The following is a 24,711-nucleotide window of genomic DNA, read 5'->3' as shown; positions in this document are numbered from 1 at the left end:
AATTCTGGGAATTGCAGTCCACCCATCTTAACATTGCTGAGACTGAAAAAACTGCTGTACAAATTTCTGAAGACTTTCTTTCCCATTATTTTTAAGAAGAAAACTGCAGTAAAACAAACTTTCAAATGCCTCTCTTTATATAAACTGAATGATGGCACTTCCTTATGTCACCACATGCTTCAGAAGACTCTGGTATTGTGATTACAAAAATATGAACTTGAAGAAAGCAGTTTGCATATGCAGGCATTCATTTTATTGACTATTTAGTGTTTGATTAGTTTCAAGCCCTGTTTTATCATTTATACTTGTGGAAATTGTTCTGACTACTCACTCCAGCCTCTTAATCTATTCCTCAATTCAGCCCATTTTAAACTGAAATTTTAATTCCCAACTTATTTTTCAATTTGCAACATTACTTATGACTGATGGTGTATAGTCCACTTTTCATACAATTCAAATGATTTTAACAAATCAGTGACACTTAAGAGCCATTATCAGCATCTTGCAAAGTATTTTTTTCCATTGCGCAAATATTTTCAACTGAGCACACATTTCATCTCTTATCCACTCATGTGTAAATATGCTCCTTGCTTATCAGGGCTATACATACCATTTAAATAAGTTCCCATTTTTTTCAGTGGAGTGGTTACTTGCTGTAGGAAATATTTATGTTTCCTCAGTGGACACCTGCTATTGGTACAAAAGGCAATTGAGGGGAAAATAATTCTGTGAAACATGTTTAACTTTCATGCCTCCCTTTTATCCTTCCAAAGTGAAGCTCATCAATAGTACCGTGGAAGAATCCAAATCATCTTTACTTCATAGCTATAAAAAGATACATACGTAAGAGCAGAAGGTAACTAAAAATGGATGGCTTGTACTAACTGCCAAAAATATCAATTCATTCCGATTTTATTTACCAGAGAATTAAATAATAATATTTTGAGCAACACAATGAATGAAATCAACAATTAACCATAAAATGAATGCCTATATACCCTGGACAGTGTGATTTCTTTAAATAATATAATTAATTCCCAAGTTATGAAGGTGTATGAAGGTATGTTCTTGTTCAAACAAACTGTATAAGAAGCAAGGATCAATGAATTTTTATTTATTTAGAAAATTAATATATCCTCTTACCTTAAATACATAATTAAGTGGTGAACTGTGCATACAAAACAATATAATATTCCCCCCCAACCGATTAAAACAATGTAATTATTTTTAAAATCCTTGAGGTAATATATACAGACCTTCAAAAACAGATACACTTATATTGGATTTCGCTAACATCATGGTCCTAACTCTTGCAAAAAATGCTAGATTTGAACAGGCTTCCACAAAGCCAATAAGGTTGGCTTACTTTTTCAATTCACCACTATTTAAAAGAGGGGATCTGCAGCAAAAGGAAAAAAAAAAACACCCCACATTTCCAATCCCTGAAGGACCTGTGGATAAGTGAAGCCAAATTTTGAATCAGTTTGAAAAATATTGCTGACAAAGTAAATATAACATATCAGGTTTGACATCAGTTATAAGAGTTAAAAAGAAGTTTCCTTTTTATTTCCAAAAATAATTGAATATAGTGAATGGAAATGGGAAGAAAATAATATGTGTTGTGCACATATGGTAGTAGGAAAAGAATAACCAGATTCCACTAGAATAACACTCCATGGAGTGAATTAAAATTACTGATACTTTATTAGCATAGTTTAATTGCATGTTCAATTACCTCGATTGCCAAATCAACAATTACATGGAGAAGGCCAATAACCATTGCTAGCTATGATTCTAATCACTGCATTCGTTCTACTCTTGGAAGAAAGCTGGGACACAAGCCTCTAAAAAGGTAGTTATTCTACTGACTCACTGTTTTTCTGTATGAAAAAAGTCATCGTTCTTTGTGAATTAGCTATCTCCTTCAATGCCTATGATTATGAATCAAGATTTTAGATCAGTCTTGATATAAAATAGAACATTAGCTAAACCAACATATTAGTTGGTTGTCAATTAACGATATTATGTGCATTATTTGTGCTGCAAAATAAAACTCATCTCCCTGCCAACTTGGATTCATATCTTTATAGGAAGATTATGCTGACAAATTGGGGCGATGCTGAAGCTTTATAAAATCTATGCACAAAACATAGAAGTACAGATTTATTTATATTTATAGGGAAAACCATTACTTTCTTGTAAAGAAATCTCTGAAATTGAAGATTTAAAGTGATATATGTAGAATACATTATAATGTATAAAAGGGATTATGTGGCTATTTTAGGATAAACCTTTCCTTGAACCCAATACTGCTAGTAATTGTTTAACAATGGTAATTAGAACTGGAATTTCCATCATTTAGTGACGTGTCAGAAGAAGCACACTGCCCTCTCTATGGGCACGCAAGGCGTTGCCCCAGTTCAGCTCTGGCACACATGCGTGAAGTACAACATTACATGACATTGCTTAGTTCATTGCTATTGTTAAGCAAGATCATAGGCCATTAAGTGAAAACCTTCATAGAACTTCCTGCTGGCTTCCTTCAAAAAAAGTCAATAGGGAAGCTAGCAGGAAGTCACAAGTTTTGAGTAGCTTGCAAGCAGGTCAGTGGGAGGGTAAAATAAAAGGCTGTAAATAGCAATAATGTTCACTGCTAATCACTTTGTGTATCTCCTCCTTGCCTACCAATGATTGGTAAACTAGATTGGGGCCTATAAAAACTTTTGCGACACAGCAATACAAAATCGGCAATCTCTAAGATGCTACAAAAGTATTAACTTACATGTGTGTAAAACTTTAGATGATTGCGTACATGCGATTCCTTCAGAGAATAAAAGGAAGCAGATGGCAACAGCAAATAACTGAAATCTAGGACAGGGGGTATTTTGTAACCTTTTATTTCAAGATAGTTTTAAGTCTGACTGAAATGAGTTCAGTATTTAAGTTTCTTATCATTAGATCATAAGATCATGAGGATCATTAGAATAGAATAGACTAGACTAAAATAGAATAGAGTAGGTGATGATGAACCTATGGCATGCGTGTCAGAAGAGGCACACAGTGCGCTCTCTGTGGGCATGAGAGGCATCGCCCCAGTTCAGCTGTGGCACACATACCTGTGCGCCTCCCACCGGCCAGCTAGTCTTTGAGTCTCTGCTGTGCATGTGCGGGGTGCGGGGGGCATGCACTCATGTGCATGCATGCACTTTGGGCACTCAGTCCGGAAAAGGTTAGCCATCACTGGAATAGAATAACAGAGTCGGAAGGGACCTTGGAAATCTTCAACCAGCTGCTTAGGCAGGAAACTCTATACCATTTCACACAAATGATTGTCCAATCTCTTCTTAAAAACTTCCAGTGTTGCAGCATTCTTCTGGATGAAAGTTATTCCATTCATTAATTGTTCTAGTTGTTAGGAAATTTGTCCTTAGTTCTAAGTTGCTTCTCTCCTTGATTAGTTTCTATCCATTGCTTCTTGTCCTCAGGTGCTTTGGAGAATAGATTGATCTCCTCTTCTTTGTGGCAATTGCTGAGATATTGGAATACTGCTATCATGTCACCCTGAGTCCTCTTTTTCATTAAACTAAACATACCCAATTCCAGCACTCATTCTTTATATATTTTAGCTTTCAGTCCCCTAATCATCCTTGTTACTCTTCTCTGGACTCTTCTTAGAGTTTCAACACCTGTTTTACATCGTGGCGACCAAAACTGCATGCAGTATTCCAAGTGTGGCCTTACAAAGGCATGTGGTAAATGATCAACATAATTATACAAGATTTGTAGTAGTAATTTTAACATGTCACAAGATAAACTTAAAACAATCAAGCAAATAGTGAGTAATTTATGGTCTTTTGGAAAACAGGAATATTTTAATTTGAAGGATACTGAACATATCTGGAGAAGTTGGAAATAAACTGTGTTGTAATAAATTTTGAGTATAGCAAATGCAAAACATTAAGATTTGCAATTTGTCTTCAGATAACTGAAGCAGAATCAAGAATAGTTGTAATTTAAACCTGGATGGAATGGTCAAGCCAGTGGAAGTTCAGTCTAAATTTGTGAAGAACTGAAAACAAAACCCCTCTTGTTTGTATCGCAGGTGAATGGATCTTTCATTTTCAAGTGTTGCTCCTTTTTGATTATCACCACACTTTCCAGAGCACTGCGTGAAAAAAAAGCTTTTTAAGGGATGGAGAAATTGGATGGTCAGGTCATACTTTATTATGTCCACCTGAAAAGAAACAACCCACTGCCTCTTTTTTAGCACTATAGCACTTTGTAACACTAATATTATTACAAAGCTAAAAAGTTTGGAGACATTAGGAAGACAAATAAATGCAGGGCAAAAGTATTTTCAAAACACAGAAACAGCCTTGGGGTAAACAAAATCTTATCAGTAATAACAATGCAAGCAAAGAAAGGGTCACAGAGGGAAGCAAAAGTAGCAGGCACCATATAAAGGTGCCATTAGTGAAAACATAAATTTCTGTCAGACTAATGGACTAAAAATATATGGGCTTTGTTGTTTTTGTTCATAACATTGAGGAGTAAAATATGTCTCAAGATAAAGATGCTTTTACACTGGCATAAATAGTATTGCACCATTAAAAAAACTTTAGTGAGTAGCAAATATCATTTTATTAGTTCTATGATTGTTTGCTATGCCATGAAAGAATTCTCAACAATTTTGCTCTTTTGACATTTTTGCATTGGAAATGAAATAAATACCAAATCTACTATCCATGTTCAGTCTTGGAACTCCTTTCATGCTTGGAATTGGAGTGGGAACAAAGTGCTTCTCTTTGTGATACATTCTTTGAATTGGACTACTTTATTTAACTTCTAATTCTCTTGGCAGTATTCAATAATATCCTGCTTGCTCATGTCCTGTTTATGCTACAGCCACTGTGTGGGTCCTTTCCTGTGCCTATGATGTGGGTGACCTTGGCCACTGTACCATAAACAAAATGGTTAAGTACTATAGCTTAAAAGTAATTTTCATATAGTCCATCATAAAATACCATGAAAGTGATCAGTGAGCAGGTTGCTGCTTCAAAAATACAGTATTATGCACTAGACAGACAACATGCAAATAACATCATGAACCAATCAATGCCTACTTTCTTTTCTACCGCTCAATTACCATTTCTTTTGGAGTATAAAGGACACTTCCCCCCCCCCAAAAAAAAGAGGCTGAAAATTTGGGTATGTCTTATATTCTGAATGTAGTCCCGCCCACCCACTGACCCCACCTGTCAGCCTCTGCCGTCCTCTTCCTGCTGCAGAAATTGCCACAGACAATGCCTTGCATTTTCGGTCTCCTAACACTCCATTTGAGATCCATTCAAGGTTGCTGGGATCGCCAGACTACATTACCACCAATCGCCGCCTCTGCACAAACTATATAAGTACAGATGTGTTTTGGGGCGGCAATTGGAAAATTTGGAGGCTGAAAATGCGAGCGCGAGCCCAAAATGGCAACCCAGAACAGTTGCTGCCTTCTTTTATCTCTTCTGCATTTCACCTGCTTTACTAATTGCATCTCCCTGCGATGATTTAGAAGCTGCTTTTCAGCCCCAAGGAGGCTGAAAAAGGGCGTTGGTACTTACCTGATACGCTTCTTCTAATAGAGTGGACGCTAGCCAGATGAATACCTGGTAGTCAGAATTTTTTCCCCTATTTTCCTCTCCAAAAACTAAGGTGTGTCTTATACTCCAGAGCATCTTATACTCTGAAAAATACGGTAATAGTAGAAGTCAAACAGTAAAAACACAATGAACATCATTCATTACACTGAGCAGTCATGGTCATGGATTAAACATTTCTTATTTCTGACAAATAGTCTCAAACAATGCCCTCCCTCCCCCCAAAAAACAATAGAAAGAGGTTTGGTTGTAAAAAATAAGAAAAAAAGAAACAAAATATGAACAAAACGTCAAAAGCTTACTGGTTACTTTGCCACCATTCCTCTGCTGAATTTAAAGGCCTTTGAAACTTGTAAAGTAAGTTTTTTTCAACTGTTTTACAACCAGGTATTTTCTGAAACAGATGTGATCATGTTGATATGATATGATTGCTGAATTTGGGGAGCAGTGAATTTATATAAAGTATACAGAAAGAGGGAAAATTTTATCGGTTTTTAATCCAGGGGCCAGGATGCAGGCTGAGAAAAAAGTTGTTATCTGTGACAAAACTGATCTCTCGAAAGATTGCACCAGCTTTGCTATGGTTTGTAATAAACCAGAAAAGAGACAAAAGTCAATTCAGAAGTCCCCAAATATTTAATATTGCAATATTCAAGCCCAAAGTGGTGAAAAGCAGAGTAGGAGTCATTTGTTTCTCTACTTCCATGAAAAGGCTTGTCATTTATTTGTCAAAATGTACTTGCAGCTTCAGAGGCCTATGCTGATAGAGGAATGCATATTCATATTGGATCAGGCCAAGGTCATTTTCACCCAGTTTTCACTTTCTCAGTAGCCAAACCATTTGCTGAGAAAGAAGAGGAAGCGACAAAGTCCTTTTCATTGTTGCTTCCATGAAACTGATAGTTGGAGGCACTTTCTATGCAACATGAAGATTAACACTGAATTTTCAAGGCTAGTACAATTCAACAGCTCCATCTTTCATAAATTTATACAATTTGTCCAATTTTATGGTCAAAAGAGTTTCAGGAAAGATTATTAAATCCTGGTAAAAGAAGAAAACAGGAGGAAGAAACTCAAATAAACTACCACCTTTTGCTTGGTATAAAATGGAGTAAAGACTACGATTAACAGCCTTTTAAGATTCTGTTATTCTACTCTATAACAATGAACAATATTCCCTTAATCCCTACTGTGCCTGGTTTTTTTTTATTTCACCTACTTTGAAGAATTGACAAATAGTACTCCAGGTTTATTTTCAATCCCCTTTCTAATGATACCTAGGAAGGAATTTGCCCTTTTCACAACTGCCACACACAGAGTCAGTGACGTGCATTGAGGTTTATGGCTGGTGAGGCAGCAATTTTTTTAGACTTGTGGACTTCAACTCCCAGAATTCCACAGCCAGGCATGCTCAGTTCTGATTTAAAGCGACAGCATTTGTTTTTCTCCTTTGCTAAATAAGTTCCCTTCATTCTTTTTCTTCTCCCTTCCCCTCCTTCCTCCCTCCCCTCCCTCCCCCCTCTCAAACACACACACACACACACACACACACACACGTTGGATTGGACTATCTCTCCTACCCCCTTCCCTCTCTCATTCAAACACTCTCTCAAACAAGCACACACACACACACACACACACACACACACACACACAGTTGGATTGGAGGGAGTCAGGGAGACCACAGGAGGAGGTAGGAAGCCAGTCAAAGAGCCATCCTGGAGCGCACACACATTTTCCCCCAGCTCCGGAAGGATCCAGCCCAGCTTCACTGATTACAGGTTTGAAAAGATAACGTGGCTCTGCCTGCAATCAAACTGCACTTGGGGAGGGAGAGCACTTCCCTCCAGCCTTTGCCCAAAGCCCCACACCAGGAGGATGAAGTTTGAATTCCTTCCCCTCCCTCCAATCCACACGTACCTTTTCCAGCTGTTTCAGAGAGGATTTCAACTCTGCTCTTGCATGCCATCATGAAAAGAAAAAAAATGTAAAAGGAAAAAGGCAAGAGCTGAGGTCAGGTTGAGCTAGTTGCTGCCAGTCAACGTGGATGACTCTGCTTAGTGCTTAACTGTTTAAAAAAGCCTCTAAAAAGTGCCCTCTACAGGAGGAGGCGGGAGAACAACGTGCCTCATCTACATCAGAAATTCTTTGGCTTTTAACCCTTGCTTAAGGGTTAACCCAGACTAGATGAGGCACGTCGTTCTCCCGCCTCCTCCTGTAGAGGGCACTTTTTAGAGGCTTTTTTAAACAGTTAAGCACTAAGCAGAGTCATCCACGTTGACTCTGGCAGCAACTAGCTCAGCCTGACCTCAGCTCTTGCTTTTTCCTTTTACATTTCTTTTTCTTTCATGATGACAGTGGTGAGGCTCTGCCTCCCCTAACTGCACGTCCCTGCACTGAGTCAACATCTTCATCTTCCCTTTGACCCAAAGACTTTTTTTCTGATTTGTTGCAGACAACTAGTGTGTGTGTGTGTGTGTGTGTGTGCGTGCGCGCAGTGGTGGTATTCAGCCACCAGTAGTGGTGGCTGCAAGAGGCTCCATGCCCCTCCCCCGATGTAATGCAAGACATTCTGCGCAAGCGCAGAAGGCAGTGTACATGCACAGATGTGGCACATGCGCTCATATTTGTGCACCAGTAGGGAAGGTAAGTGAATCCTACCACTGGCATGTATGTATGTGTGTGTTTGTGTGTGTGTGTTTATGTGTATGTATGTGAAGGGATTTTAAACCTATATATGCATCACTTTGTAATTAAAGTTATTCATATGTGCTGTTTGTCATTATTCATCAAATTTGAAGAGAGATTCTTACAGCTCTTAACAGTTTTAGTTTTCACCAAAAGCAGAGTTGTCATAAAATAGTAAAAAAATGTGTTACGCAACTCCTATGAATAAAGGTTAAGTTTCCTTTTTCAATAAGTTTAATTATTATTCTCCAATGAGATCTCCTTTTTTGCTAGGCTTCTTGTATGACAAGTTTAGTGCATGTAACACTTCTGCTGCATGAGTTGCATTGGGTGCTGATTTGCTTCCAGGTCCAATTCAAGATGTTAGTTATAACTTTTAAAACCCTACATGGCATAGGCTTGATAACTTGCAAAGCTGGATTTGCTCCATTATATCATTAGGCTAGTGCCTTAAAGCCCATACCCCACCTATTTAATTTTAAACTTTAATTATTTTATTCCTATTTTAATTGATTTTAATATAATATTTTATACACTTTTATGTTTATGTCTATTAATCAAGCATCCAGAATCACTCTATGAGGGAGATGGGCAGTTTTTATATATGATATATAAATATATAAATTACTGAGTAAATGGAAGTCTTATGGTAAGTTGGTAAAAAAAAAACAGTATGTGAATGGTCTGCTACTGGTACGATGTCTGGTAATATTTGTCAGTAAGAGAAGGAAGGAAAGCAAAGAGTTCAGATATGAGATAAGATGTATCAAAATGACATTTGAAAGAGTTCAGAGACATTTTTATGTTAAAATACATATCTATAGGTATACAAATACATTATAATTTGTTTTTGACGGTGGCTTGATCTCATCAGTGCAATATACAGTATATTCAGTGGCATTACTGTATTACATAAATTACAAATGTAAAAACAGTAGTTTTGTCATTTGATTTTATTTCCCAATGGACAAACATCTCTTAAATCCTGGCCAAAATATCAATCACAACGTATCAATTTACATAATTAATTCTCTTTGTTGAAATGCTATATCTTTCAAAAAAAAAAGTTAACCTTGTTGTGTTTTCAGTATCTGAAAAGTTTTACTAGATTGTGTAAGCTTGTTCATCCAAAAGCATTTCAGTGCCTAGTGAGTTAAAACATATTTTAGAATTATCATAATTAGTTGGATGATTGGTACATATGTGGATCTAACATAAGCTCTGTAAATAGGCTAAAAACAATTCCTATGCTACTAGCCAGACTTGTCATTGTGCCATTATATTTTCTGCCTGTTGCTATTTTACATTTCCTCTATGCTGCGTGCCTCAGAGCAGCACAGGGCCAGAACACAATGGGGAGGTATATTCAGGCTCAGCTGTCAAACATGGAAGGTGGGGGAGGGAAAGAGAGAAAGGGAACGATTTTATGAATTGCGCAGCAAGTGAGAGTGGATTTATTATCACACATGGAACTTGGGTATTGCTTTTAGGCTTTTTCATTTTTATTTATGATCAAACTGCCTCATTATTTTTCTGATGGCGAGGGGATGAGCCCTGAGACTGAGTTCTCTAGTTGCCATTGTTGACAGTGCAGCTGAGGCTCTGGTGTGATGCACTAAATGAGAAAGCTAATGAGACACTTTTGTGAGCTCTGGTTTTCACAAACACACCCTTTCTTCTCCAGCTGAAACAGCTTCCTGCCAGGAACACAAATCCTGATCGGGCTCCTCTGCAAACAAAGCAGCTGTGGGGAAGAGGAAATACACTCAGTTTCCTCTAGGGCTCCTAAACAGAATGACAAAAATGAAAGCCACTAGACTCAAATAAAGAAAGAGGGAAGAATGGGCAGTAGAAAAATGATAATTCCTACCTCCTCTGAATATATTTTTCTACTGCCCATTCTTTCCTCTTTCTATGTATGTATGTATGTATGTATGTATGTATGTATGTATGTATGTATGTATAGGGCTTTAAGCCCAAAACCCAGCCTGAAGATGGCGAGAGAGACTTCGATGAAACATTGTCAAGACAATCTGAATCTTACACGGGAAAAGACCGAATACAACCAGACCAGCATATCTACACCCGTGAAAATCTACGAAAACAAATATATATATATATATATATATATGTGTGTGTGTGTGTGTGTGTGTGTGTGTGTGTGTGTGTGTTTTATTTGTGCTGATAAATAAATAAAGGGAGACTAGTATAGATCTATTTCAAGCTATTTAGCTCTCATCAGCTAGCCATACCCTTACTGGGATTCGAACCTGGGCTCAGTAGGGTATGGCTAGCTGATGAGAGCTAAATAGCTTGAAATAGATCTATACTAGTCTCCCTTTATTTATTTATCAGCACAAATAAAACACAAATATAACAAAGGCAACAGTAAAAATATTGGGTTTCTGTCATGATGGACTCTTGTGACGAGCCGATTGACAGAGAATGGAAGCAGTTAGCTTCTTCCCATAATTGGGGCCTACCAGGGGTTGTGACACTAAATATAAATATATAAATATAAATAAATATATATACATACATACATACATACATACACACACACACACACACACACACACATACACACACACATAGACATACAGACACATACACACACACACGTATATTTGTGGAATGATTGGTTGTGTGGTTGTATCATGATTGGTAGATTGGTGCTGATTGGTGCTGGCTGTGTGTCCATTGTTATTTCGTGTTGTAACAGCCTGGGTGGTGGGTGGGACTCGTTTGTTGATTAGGGCCTGTTTCCAGATGTCTGGTAGGCGGGAGGTATCGTCACGTTTATTCATGTGGTGGGGGTATTTCTCTATTTCGATAGCTTCGATAGAACATCACTCAGACCCATAGTCAGCTCCATAGGCTCATCTCTACAGAATCTTGCCAAATTCCTCGCCAAACAACTCCAACCCTACGCAGAATCCATCACCTCACACGTATAAAACTCACTCCACTCCATAGAAACAATAAAGAAACAAAACCTACAACCCAGCAACCTACTCGTGAGTTTCAATGTCATATCCCTCTTCACCCAAGTGCCTATAAAAGAAGCCTTGACAGTTATCCAGAACAAACACAACCCCCCTAGACACATCCTGGACCTGACCAACCACTGCCTAACCAACACATACTTCATCCAAAATGGACAAAGTTGCAAACAGATAGAAGGAGCACCCATGGGATCACCCCTCTCACCCATCATCACAAACTTATACATGGGACATTTTGAAACTAACGCCTTAGATAAATCTGAACACAAACCCAAACTCTGGCTTAGATATGTTGATGACACTTTCGTGATTTGGCCACACGGGAAAGAAAAACTGGACAACTTCCTCACATATCTCAACAGCCTACACCCCAAAATACTATTCACCATGGAAATAGAAGCAAACAACCAACTTCCCTTTCTGGATGTCCTAATCTACAAAAAATCCAATGGCTCCCTAGGACACACCATCTACCGGAAAAAAACACATACCAATTGCTACTTAAACACACAATCCCATCACCACCCTGCACAGATCAACTCTGTAGCCAAGACCCTCATCTCCAGAACCAAACGGCTAGCCGACAAAGACCACCTGAAAACTGAATTACACACTCTCACAATCATATTAATCTCCAACCGATTCCAAAGAAAAACAATTACCAACCTAATCCAAAGGGAGACTACCTCCCAAAACCGAGACACAGAACAGAACAATGGCATTGTCCTCCTCCCTTACATCAAAGGCACCATAGATAAAATCAGCAAAATTCTCCACAAACATAATATCAAGACAGCCTTCAACACTGACCAAAAAATAGCCAACATCTTAAGAAACCCCAAAGACAAAATCCAGCTAGAAAACCAAGGAGTCTATGAAATACCATGCAAAATCTGCCCTGCAACATTCATAGGACAAACGAACAGGAGAATAAATGCACGCATCGCAGAACACAAGAAGGCAGTAAGAAAAAAAGAAAAAACTTCCTCCTTTTTCCAGCACCTTAAAGCTACAGGACATGAAATTAATTTTGAAGGAACCAGGTTAATCGCTAAAACTGAACATTTCAACAAGAGAATAATTATGAAAGCTATCGAAATAGAGAAACATCCCCACCACATGAATAAACGTGACGATACCTCCCGCCTACCAGACATCTGGAAACCAGCCCTAATCAACAAATGAGCCCCACCCACCATCCAGGCCGTTACAACATGAAACAACAATGGACACACAGCCAGCACCAATCAACCAATCATGATACAGCCACAAACCAATCATTCCACTTACTGAAACAACACCAGCACTCCACACCCCCCACCAAGATTTATAGAAAGACGGCAGCTCCAACCACGCTTTAAGCCCAAAACCAAGCCTGAAGAACCCAGCCCTAGTCAACAAATGAACCCCACCCACCACCCAGGTCGTTATAACACAAAAGAACAATGGACACACAGCCAGCAGCTCAGCCACACAGGATGATACGAAACAGCCGACCAATCTACAAACATCAACTCCATCTACCAATCAGAATGCAATTACACAGCCAATCAACCAACTTACAGCAACAAAGCCAGCACTCCACCCCCCCCAACCAAGATTTATAGAAAGACGGCAGCTCTGACCATGCTTTACTCGCACAAGCATGAAGCCGAAAACACCAGCCTGAAGATGGTGAGTGGGACCTTGCCAAAACGTTGCCAAGACAATCTCAAATGTTACACGGGAAAAGACAATATAAGACCAGAGAATACCTACACACATGAAAAACTACGAAAACAGTGTGTGTGTGTGTGTGTGTGTGTGGTGTGTGTATGTATGTATGTGTGTGTGTGTGTGTGTGTGTGTGTGTGTATATCTATCTATCTATCTATCTATCTATCTATCTATCTATCTATCTATCTATCTATCTATAATATATATATATATATATATATATATATATATATATATATATATATATATATATATATATATATATATATATATATATATATATATATATATAGTTTTGTGAAGGTAACCCATAAGCAACTAGGTTGTGTGTTAAATGTATAACTTATCCTGAGAGCACCCAAAATTGGGGAAAACATAGTTTCAGATTTGAGAATACAGTATAGCATAAGTATTGAGCCACATGTTATATATCAGGTGGGGGTTTTTTTTTGGAAGGGTAATACTGTATCATCAGTTTTTCATTGAAGATGGTGCTACAGATTTTGATTATAGGGAGAGACATATAAAGTTAATGGTGCAGCACTTGCTTGTAAGATTATTTTGTTAGATTTATATCTCACCTTTCATTCAGAAACTCAATGAGACAGATGCAGCATTCTCTCCTCCCATTTTTAGCCATAATAACTTTGTGAGATTTGGGCTGAGCTTCTATGGTTAGGAGTAGACTTGAAGCCAGGTGTTTCTCATGTCAGTCCCAGCAACAACTTAACCAATACACCTTGCATTTCTGCATATGATCTAAGGATTGATCACCAGAGGAACAGCAATGTTTTCATCTGATTCCTTATTTTTCTTTGAACAGCACAAAGGTGGGGATTGAGTTAAATCAACCATATTCTCCCTACGATGCTACTTAGAGATGCAATAAACCAAAGAAGGTCATCTTTTTCAACTTTTTATATTCTGTGGAGCAAGGACTGGGCATTGGTGCTCTACCTACTCACATTTACCGTACCACTGAGTAATCCAGGAGAGAAACTGATCCCTAAGTGAGGAAGAAAAAGAAGGCATTTGATTATCCTTTTGTGCACAGCTGTACTTCATTTGTAGAATTTTACCACTTAGCCTGAGGAACAATCCTTAGATTTTCAAAGCCGAGATAGGAATTTACAGGCCTAAAGCCATATGCCCCCTCAGTCTTATTTCAGAAGCCTCTGCAAGCAAGCAACTCAGAGCTCCGGTAAAAGCTATGTGTCTAATCCCTGACAACCTGCTATGTAGGATGTAGAAAGAGAGAAAGCAGGAGTACTGAAAAGAGGAAAAAATGTAAATAGGACTCCCTATGTTTGGCTAACATCCTTCCTACCTACCTACCTACCTACCTACCTACTGTTTTGGTTTCATCCGTGACTGTCATATTGCTATCACATGAGATTCCACCTTCCAGTGTCTATAGGGAAAGATGAAATGGTTCCCATGACTAAACTTTCTTTCTGCAAGGTTCAGGCTCCCCACCAGAAGTTGTGATTTCTTCAACACTGGGAGTTTTCAAGAAGAGATTGGACAACCATTTATCTGAAATCGTATAGGGTTTCCTACCTGAGAAGGGGATTGGACTAGAAGACCTCCAAGGTCCCTTCCAACTGTTATTCTATTCTAGGCTCAAGAGCACAAAGTGCAAATGCAGCCATTCATAACATTTGCTTCTTCACAAGCAGCAGAGCATAGGACACTTTGTACTTAGCTACTCCCCCCCCCCCCCCCCCAACTTTTCTCCAGTTACTACTGCAGGACGGCTATCACAGAGCGGCTGAGATAGTATTAGTTATTAATTATCATTTGACAATCTCTCCTTACAAACCATAGCTGTACATTACCTACTTTCCCTGGAAAACAAACGGCCTTTCTGCATTGTCTTCATTTGATGTCATCCTGATAGATGGGTATTTTCATTCCCAGAATTCCCAGCCATAAAGACTGAGCTATCTGGAAAGGATCAGGTTGAGAAAGAAGAAATAAACAGATTCTTACAGATGGGGGAAGTTCGAAGTCTGGGCTGGTGTTGATGCAGTTGAGGTTTACTTAGTCCTGGAGAGAGAACAAGGTTATTTCAAAGATTATATTAAATCTCTGTATAGCACCAAGGGCTTCATTATGTATCTTTATCTCTGGTTATAAACAAGAAAATGTGACTCTGGAGTTCAGAGTTTGGATTTAACTTATTTCATACAAATTTGGTCTTGCCTTTTTTTTTTTTTTAAATAAACATTTTACTGGTGGATGTTTCTACTGAAATTTAGAAATTTGCACTACATACCCTAACAGAGCCAGTTTGGTATAGTGGTTAAGGTAGTAGGCTAAAAACTGGGAGTTTTAATCCAACCTCAAGCATGAGGCCATCTGGGTGACTTTAGGCTGGTGACGTTCCCTCAGTCCTAGGAAGGAGGCAATGGCAAGATCTTCTGAAAAGTACAGGGACTAGTCCAGACAGTTGCCAGGAGTCCAGACTTTCTCAAAGGAAAAAACTAAAACTGCATACTGTAGTTTAATTTCCCATAGTTCACGTATATGGAAGTCTGTGATTGTTATGGTTCATTTAGTCAACCCTGCCTTGTGTTGATTAATGAAGAAGTTCATGCCGTTTCCTGGGAACATTTTTGGAAATGGCTCACTAGCACTTTCTCCTTGGAGCTGGCAAACACTTTTTCTAGTTATGTCCTGAACCATCTTCATAATCCTTACAAATTTTAAGGCATACCCCTTTTGCAAAGGTGTATGCGTTCATGAATGAATTTAAATAAATGTGGGGTGCTTGATGCTTTCTGAGCTTGTTTTCTTGCAGATGTTTCTTTACCCAAACTAGGTAACATCATCAGTGCTTAAATAAATGTCAGATAAATTGTTTTTATATCATAAAATCACATGTACACATCAGAATTTCCTTGTATTTCATTACTTGTTCCTGATTTATTGAAGAGATGTTGAGAGCCTAGAAAGAGGACATAGAAGAGCAACAAAGATGATTAGGGGACTGGAGGCTAAAAAACATGACAAACGTTGGAGGAATTGGGTACGTCTAGTTTAATGAAAAGAACACGATAGGTAAGGAGCTGCCACAAAGAAGAAAGGGTCAACCCTTTCTCCAAAACATCTGAAGGCAGGACAAAAAGGAATGGATAGAAACTAATCAAAGAACCAACATAGAACTAAGGAGACATTTACCTTACAGAACAATAAATAAAACTGGCCTCTAGAAGAGTACTCCAACACTGGAGGTTTTGAAGAAAAGCTGGACAACTACAGCTTTCTGTCTGAAATGGTTTGGGTTTCCTGCCTGAGTAGGTGGTTGGACTAGAAGACCTCCAAGGTCCCTTCCAACTCAGTCAATCTGTTAATCTGTAATCTGACACTAACACCCCATAATAAGCATTGAGTGTGCTTAATTAGCCATCTGGGTATGTTTTTAATATGTTAAAGGGGGACTTTTTAATTCTGGACCTTTGAGGAGGAAATTGACTATCCCCTAAGCAAAATGCAGCATTACCTTTCCTTGTTCCAGTTTGGACCTACTGGCAAAATTCTTCACAACTGCAAATCCACAATCTGCCAGCTAAACTAACACTTCCTTTTGCATCTTGGAGCGAAGGGAGAGGACGCGACAAGAGGTGTAGCAAAGCAGTAACCTTTATTCAAAGCATAGTAACTACGATCCAACGTGGCGTGGTTCGCGCCAAACATTTATACCCCCAAGTTTGAACAATGAGCCAATAGGGCGTCGAGTAGCTCGACCAATCGGAGAGAGGATTAAACCGGCTCCGCCCAAGAACCAATCAGAAGGGAGACCTTACCTCCCGCGCTAGTATTCAACACCCCTCCCCCCCTAGTCAAGGTGCCCTTAGGAAGGGCAGACATAGTCTTGTAGATAGGTGGGACGGTGACGCTCTCGTCCCGACCTTCGTAATTCCCCAGCGGTTTCCGTCGAGGGGGAAACCGCCGGCGGAGGCGTGTCCGTGGCGGGGCGGTGAGTCTGCGGTGCGGCCCCAAGAGATGGTGCTGGCCCGGGGCCCCGTGCCCAGTGTCCATTTGTCCAAGGTGGCGTCTCCGTGGCAACAGGAGTGTCCGACAGTGGCCCCCTGCAATCTGGTTGGGATGTAGATTCAGAGTCTCGATAAGGGCTTCGCGGGAAGGAATAGCCGGATGAGGCACGTCTGTCCGAGAAGTCGGCTTGTCCCCCGTTCCCCGAATGGAGACAGTCCGTTGGGGAAAAGGTCATCAAGGGTAGCTCACGCTGAAAACGAGTGTCTGAGAGGCTCGGGCCGTCTGCTTCCGCGGGGAGGCGTCGCCTTAACTGGTCCAGGTGGCGCCTCCATTGCGTTCCGTCGGCCAAACCGGCCCTGAAGGAGCAGGGGCCAGTCAGAGCTGTGATGGTTGCGGGAACCCACCGTGGATCCCCGGAAAAGGAACGAGCCCATACGGGATCCCCTAACTTAAACGTATGGGAAGGAAGGGCCCCTAGATTGCTCGGCAGATCCCCTGCGTAAAGTGGATGTAGCCTATCTAGGGGGGTTCGCAATCTCCTTCCCATCAAGAGCTCCGCAGGACTTTTATTAGTTGTTGGGCAGGGTGTAGAGTGTTGGCTCAAGAGATACGCCGCCACTCTTTCCTGCCAGTCGCCCTGGTCCATGCGGCCCAAGGCTTCTTTGGCTGAGCGAACTGCGCGCTCCGCCCGGCCGTTACTAGCTGGATGATAAGGGGCTGTGGCTGCGTGTCTGATTCCTTGTTTGGCCAGGAATTCTTGGAACGTGGTGGAGGTAAACTGGGGCCCATTATCTGAGACTATCACATCCGGTAGCCCATGTGTGGCGAACATCTTACGAAGGGCCCTCACTGTACTCTCTGCTGTGGTAGAGGTCATGATTACCAGCTCCACCCACTTGGAGTAAGCATCGACTACTATCATAAAAGTTCGGCCATGGAAGGGGCCAGCGAAGTCAATGTGTAAACGGGACCATGGGCCTCTAGGAATTTCCCACTCCCGGGGGGCGGCTGTTGGAGGATTCGGCCTAGAGTTTTGACATATCCTGCATCGACCCACATAATCTGCAATTTCCGAATCTAGCAAGGGCCACCACACATAGCTGCGGGCTAAAGCTTTCATTCGCGCTATGCCTGGATGGTTTTTATGAAGTGCAGGCAGGATTCGTGCCCGCAGGGCTGTGGGGATCACTACCCTATCCCCCCAGACAAGACAACCCCCATGAAGGGCAAGTTCGGCTTGTCGTGCTTTAAAAGGTCGGAATCCTTCCGCTACTTTTTCCGCGGGCCAACCCCTCAAAACCCATGAAGCTACTTGGGATAAGACCGGGTCAGCCTTTGTACAAGCTGCGACATCCGCAGCAGAGACGGGGAGGTCAGATTCAGCAATGGACAAAATAGAGAGAGAAGGCACGTGGGCTGTGTCCGTCTGTGGCAAGGGACAACGGCTCAGGGCGTCTGCGTGCCCTAACTGCTTACCCGGACGGTATAACAGCGTATACGAATACGCCGTTAAAAACTCAGTCCAGCGTGTCATGCGGGGAGACAAAATGGGGGGAGTTGGCTTGTCGCCTGCTAGTAGCCCCAGGAGCGGCTTGTGATCCGTGACAAGGGTGAAATTCCTACCATAAAGGTAGTCATGGAATCGCTTAATGCCGGACACTGCAGCCAGGGCTTCTTTATCGATTTGGCTGTAGTTCCGCTCCGTTGAAGAAAGTGTCCGGGAGTAGAAAGCTATGGGGGCCTCTGAGCCATTCGGAAGGGCATGGCTCAGGACCGCCCCTATACCATAGGGAGAGGCGTCGCATGTCAAGACTAGGGGCATCTTATCGCTATATTGAATTAAGACTGCCGATGAAGTTAAAATATCTTTTATAGCCGCGAACGCATGCGCTTCACGGCTACCCCATCTCCAGGCCGCTGACCGGTCAAGCAGTCGATGTAGCGGTTCAGCTAGCGAGGCCTTGTGGGGAATAAAAGGGGCATAAAAGTTTAACAGCCCCAGGAACGCCTGCAATTCCGCCCTAGAGGTGGGTGCAGGTGCGTTTTTAATGGCGGCAACTTTGGAGGGAGTGGGGTGGATGCCTTGTGCATCGATGAGAAATCCCAAAAATTCTACTTGGGGAACAGCAATTTCGCATTTGCTGCGCTTAAGTTTCAGTCCTGCCTCCCTAAAACGTGTAAGAACCTCCCGCAGTGTTTTCAGGAGTTCCGAGTGGCTAGGGGCTGCGACCAGGGCGTCGTCAAAGTAAGGAACGACGCCGGGGAGCCCGTGGAGCAACCGCTCCATAAGGCTCTGAAATATCCCCGGGGCAACCGAAACGCCGAATTGGAGACGGCGGCAACGGAAAGCCCCGCGGTGGGTGACGATGGTCTGGGCTGTAGCCGCGTCATCGTCTACAGGGAGCTGCTGGTAGGCCTGTGCCATATCTAACTTGGCGAAAATACGGCCTTGCCCTAAGGAGTGGAGTAGATGTTGCACTACGGGAACGGGATATGGATTTGCCTGCAGGGCCAAATTGATGGTCGACTTATAGTCGGCACATATCCTCACCGATCCGTCGGGTTTGACCGGGAGTACTATGGGAGTTTCCCAACGGGCATGATCTACGGGCTCGATTACCCCCTGCTCTATAAGCTTATCAAGTTCAGCATCTACCTTTGCTCTCAATGCGAGGGGAACCCTGCGTGCCTTCAGCCTAATGGGCGCGACCTGGGGATCGAGGCAAAGGGAAATGGGGGTGCCCTTATAACAGCCCAATCTCCCATCGAACACATCTGCAAACTCGTCTAACACACTATCTACGGTGCGGGGAACTACCCTGTGCACCCCTTCTATAGTGAGACCCAAAGCGGGGAACCAATCCAACCCAAGGAGAGCGGGCAGGTCATTCCTAACAATTAAAACTGGAAGTTTTCCTTTAAAATCTCCATATTCCACCCGAATGTGGAATATTCCTGCCGTGGGAATCCCATTTCCCTGGTAATCTAGAAGGGAAACCCCAGCGGGGCGCAATTTACTCTGGGGAACCCTGGGGCAAAGGCGGGAAAACAAAGCCCAAGATAGAAGGGAACGGGAAGACCCAGAGTCCACCTCCATTCGGCAAGGCTGACCTTCGAGACGGACGACGGTGCTAATTTTGCGATGGCCGGCGGGAACGTGAGAAGCCTGGTAGACCATGCAGTCGGCGCTGGAGGGCTGATAGGTTGAATGGCAGTCCTCAGCTCGCCTCGCAGAACGTGGTTGTTGGCGGCCTTTCAGTGCCTGGCGCTGGTCGCTGGGCTGCATAAACGACGGGGCTGGCACAAGAGCCCGGCAGACCCTGGCGAGGTGTCCTTCTCCTCGGCAACGGCGGCAGACGGCAGAACGAAACGGGCAGGATGCGCGGCTATGGCGACCGCCGCATCCGCGGCAAGGGGCGTTTGAGGCTGGCTGAACGGGCGTCGGTGGTTGCTGATGTGGCCTCCGCTTTGATTGCGTCCTCATTTGTCCGACGGTTTCCTCCTCCTCATCTTCCGAAGGAGAGGGGTCGTCGACGAGGTTCGTCTGGGTGGAAGGCGTTGCAGCGGTTTGCGCGGGGGTTTTCAGCTGGAGGCGTTCGATGTCGGCCGTGGATTGTTCGGAGAGCTCTGCTGCTCGTGCGGTCTCCACGGCTTGCACCAAGGTAATTTTGTGGTTCCGAAGCATACGGCTGCGCAATTGCACGTCGCGGACCCCGCATACAAACTGCTCCACGAGGTTCTCCTCCAGGTCTGCAAAATCGCACTGAGCGGCCACTGTGCGCAAAGCCTCTAGAAACTGGCTGATGGATTCGTTGGGCTTCTGCACTCGGCGGCGAAAAGTAAAACGACGTGCGATCAGAGAAGGTGAGGGGGCGTAATGGTCCCTCAGCCTGGACATCAGCTCGTCCCACCCAAGTTTGTAGGCTGGCCTCGGGGCGGCCAGAGCTCTCGCAGAGGCAAACATGGAAGGCTCACAGCAGGACAAGAAAAAGCTGCATTTCTCCTCGTCAGTCTGTGCCCGGTTCTTCGATGCGATTAAATAACACTCGAAACGCTCCATGAAACCGTCCCATGATTCTCCGGCAGATCCAAACGGCGCGAAAGGAGGAAGCGATGACGCCATCGTGGTATGAAGCCAGAGAGGGAAGAAGACGGCAAGAAATTTTTACGTTCGCTGCCGGAGTTCTCAACCTGAGGAGCGGATTCGTGTTGCTTCAGACGCGGTGGCAAGCTGGCTTGTTCTCCTCCGTGGTCACGGGAATCTCATCCCACCTTCGTCGCCAGTTTTGCATCTTGGAGCGAAGGGAGAGGACGCGACAAGAGGTGTAGCAAAGCAGTAACCTTTATTCAAAGCATAGTAACTACGATCCAACGTGGCGTGGTTCGCGCCAAACATTTATACCCCCAAGTTTGAACAATGAGCCAATAGGGCGTCGAGTAGCTCGACCAATCGGAGAGAGGATTAAACCGGCTCCGCCCAAGAACCAATCAGAAGGGAGACCTTACCTCCCGCGCTAGTATTCAACACTTCCTATAGTTGAAGTATTTGTGGTCAGCCTCTTTAGCTTTTGGTATTTTAAGTGAAATCTTTTGGTAAGTGACAAACTAGGTGTTAGCTAACTGCCAATTCCAACAATGCCTTTATCAAGCAAAAGCATAGACAAATTGAGATGGACTTGTTCTGACTGTAGCTAATTCTTGCAAAAAACAAAACAAAACCCCAAACAAACTTACCCTTGACATTTTGCTTAATAAATTAATAGGCCGGACACTCAGGAGAAAGCTGCTGCTTTAAACAAAAATATGGACCCACAAGATATATTCTGAGCTTGCAAAGGGAACGTTTCCTTTTAAAGGCGGCCACAAAAAGGGCCTGCAACAACCGCAGAGTTAACACAGCTGTTCCAAGTTCTGCATTGATGTATTCCCACCATTTTCAGTCTCCTGAGGTCAACACTGTAAAAGAGGCCGAACCATTTTGTTTTGTTGTTTGCATTTTCAAGTGTCTTGAAAACACTGTAACAGTAAAAAGGTCAGCGGTGACGTGAGTTGCACCAGACCCACAACACGAAGTCTTGAAATAATGTCAGCTATTGTCTCTAAGGTAGGAAGACTGTGACTGATCTGTCCGGCTACGCTGCGGCATAACACAAACTTGCTTTAGTTTATTCTAGGCACGGGACTCCCTCTTTCCTGCTATTTCTATGGGCAGTTCCTATTTCATCGCCTTTTCTTGTCTCTCTCGGTCGCAGTTTTTTTTTTTGCTCGAGTCCGCTCTTCTTACCGAAGCGCTTACTGAGAGGAGCGGCATTTGGGGAGCACGCCCGTCCCGTTACGGTAGGTCTTGCCTCCCTCCTCGCCTTCCGCCGCCAGAAACAGCAGCGTCTTTTTCCGAATCGCCAGCCAGGCCGGCGGCTGCCGGAGATTGCTCGCTTGCTGTCGCCGCCATTCGCCCTCTAGCGGGGGAAGGCGGCGCTGTCGGCGGCTGGGCGTGACTTGGCAAGCTCGCTCTCCGCTGCCTGCTCGCCTGCCTGCCGGGGGGACCGCGAGTCAGTGCGGGGACTCGAGAGCTGCGAGAAGCGAGTTGGTTGCGAAGACGGCGCGGCGCGCTTGGCTGAGAGGCTGCCGGGCTGGAGAGGCGCAACAGGAAGCGCAGGCTGAGTGGAGTTGCCCGGCCGGTGGCGGGACTGCTCGGCGGCGCGAGGATTAAACGGAGCGGCTCTTGCAGCCCCCTCTGCAAAAGGCGGGCGCCGTCCAGAAGGGGCCACGGAGGCGGCTGTGGCGCCTATTCTAGCCTCTCCCGCGACCTGGGAGGGCCGGAGAGAGCTCTTTCTACGAGGAAAGGAAATATGGGGAAAGTTAAAACTTGCCTCCTGACTTTGGCTGGACTTTTCCTGGCAACGAGAGCAGAAACGGTCACAGGTAAGGCACCCACAGCCTCCTCCCCCCCTCTCTTCCCGGGGCGAGCAAAAAACAAACCCCGAAGCCTGGGCTCTTGGAGCAAGGTGTGTGGATGGGGAGCCTCTCACGGGTGGGCTACCGTCGGGTATTGGAAATTGTGCTTTCCCTCGTCGGGGTGTGACCTCTGGAGCGGCTGCCAGCATGAAAAAAAAATATAGCTGGGGGAAGGGGGGGGGAGAGACGCCTGGAAGCGAGCAGGGAAGTTCCAGGCGCGGCGGGAGGGGAGCCCGTTAAGTCTGGCTGCCTGGTGCAAAAGTGCAAAAGGAAGGGGGAGAGACTTGGATCGCGTCTGGCACGTTTGAGCCAGCCTGGGGGAGGCGTAGACCGAAGACTCCGAAGCCGGGAGATCGGGAGGCGAGCTTTAAGGGCGGTTTAAAATCCAGAGCTTTACAAACTTTCGGCTGGTGGCCAGCGGCTTGAGGGCGGTGGCAGGGGAGGCTGACCAATTCCGAATTCCTTTTCTTTTCGAGACGCTCCGTCCGGGCAGGGTTGGCCAGGAGAATGGATGTTTATTTACCACTGTACGCTCTCTGCTGGGTGGGTTTCTGGCGAGCGGCCGGCAGTGGAGCAGAAGGGCTCCGTTGCTCGGAAAGCACCGAGGCGCCCGCTGGACTTGGCCAGCTTGCACAGACGTCGGACTGTGTGTGTCCAAGCCCTTTGACAGCAATTGATAACAGGGCCGGAGATGCAGAAAGGGGATGCATCTCCGGAGTTGCATCGAAAGCAAATGTGGCTCTTCCAGAAGTTGATAAGGACTGTTTGGGAAAGCAAATTTGGCTCCTCTAGAAGTTGACGTTTGTGACAACTTGTGGACAGCAAAAGGGAGGGCAGCATGTGTGCTTTGTTTCTTTCCCTTCCCTTCTACCGGGATTTAGCATCTACCGATTGATGACAGCAATATTGGGTCAAGGCATAACTTTTCTTGTACATAAAATGAACCGGGCAGCTTTTTATTTCAGCAACCACCTCTCTGCTCTGCCTTTCTTCTCTGTCCTGGAGGTCCTCTGCCACTAAGCAACAAGCTTAAATGACATGTGTATATGTTTGCAGTGCACAACCTCCTAATTTTGTTACTGGGTTGCGAAACAAGACATAGCTGGAAGGAATGAGTAACCTCAGACTGTTTTACTTTCCACACAAAGCTTGAACTGTAAAAACCTATTGCAGAAATTGAAGACATCTGGGTCCCATGTTGTGTGTCCTTTGATCAGGAGCGGAAGTAGGACTAGGACTTCACTTTGCCTCTATTGCAAAGAGCTTGCTCTTTGTGCACTAACTTGGTCTTCCTGTAAACTAAATGTTGGGTTTTTAAAAATGTACACTTATTTCTATTGAAGTATTCTAGATTAATGAAATACTCTAAATGCAAGACTGTAGTTCCTCAAAATTCTTTTCTCCCTTTATACTTAAGTCAGGAGGTTCATAGGTGCAAAAAGTGTTCCAGAGTTTGCCCATGTAAGAAAAACAGAATTGAAGAAAAGCTCGCCCTGGTTCCCTCTGTGGTTTGTGTGATCTTATGCATAGCTGTGAATTATGTTCAGTGTTTCTATTACTGGAAGTCTTCAAATCCGGCTTTAATTAGCTCTTGTGTTATTCAGATATAGCTATACCTCACTGCCTAGCTATATAATTTTCTTGACGGTCTGTCATAACTGTTGAAAAAATGATTATGTCTGTTGGATGTTCAGAGCTAT

General features: G+C 43.5%; 1 protein-coding gene and 1 long non-coding RNA gene across 5 annotated transcripts in view; one reads left to right on the top strand and one right to left on the bottom strand.

The window, feature by feature from the left end:
• Positions 1-5,705: 5,705 nt before the first annotated feature.
• Positions 5,706-22,435, bottom strand: LOC116512304. 4 transcript variants are annotated; one of them, XR_004255868.1, is made up of 4 exons: positions 22,341-22,435; positions 14,896-15,106; positions 13,639-14,063; positions 5,706-5,734 (listed from the first exon to the last, which is right to left on the bottom strand). It is a non-coding gene; the product is annotated as an uncharacterized LOC116512304 (long non-coding RNA). The 4 variants fall into 4 exon arrangements; XR_004255870.1 differs by having other exon boundaries at positions 5,707-5,734; positions 14,023-14,063; XR_004255867.1 differs by lacking the exon at positions 5,706-5,734 and having other exon boundaries at positions 13,373-14,063.
• A 450-nt stretch (positions 22,436-22,885) lies between these two features.
• PTPRM (protein tyrosine phosphatase receptor type M) overlaps positions 22,886-24,711 on the top strand; it is a 495,619-nt gene continuing 493,793 nt past the window's right edge. Inside the window, 1 exon segment of the mRNA XM_032222734.1 lies at positions 22,886-22,978. Within this exon segment, the coding sequence (XP_032078625.1) occupies positions 22,906-22,978 (73 nt within the window). The 5' untranslated portion in view covers positions 22,886-22,905.

The sequence above is a fragment of the Thamnophis elegans genome, chromosome 8 (assembly GCF_009769535.1).
Source record: "Thamnophis elegans isolate rThaEle1 chromosome 8, rThaEle1.pri, whole genome shotgun sequence".
Lineage (NCBI taxonomy): Eukaryota > Metazoa > Chordata > Lepidosauria > Squamata > Colubridae > Thamnophis > Thamnophis elegans.
This window is presented reverse-complemented; position numbering and strand designations above follow the sequence as displayed.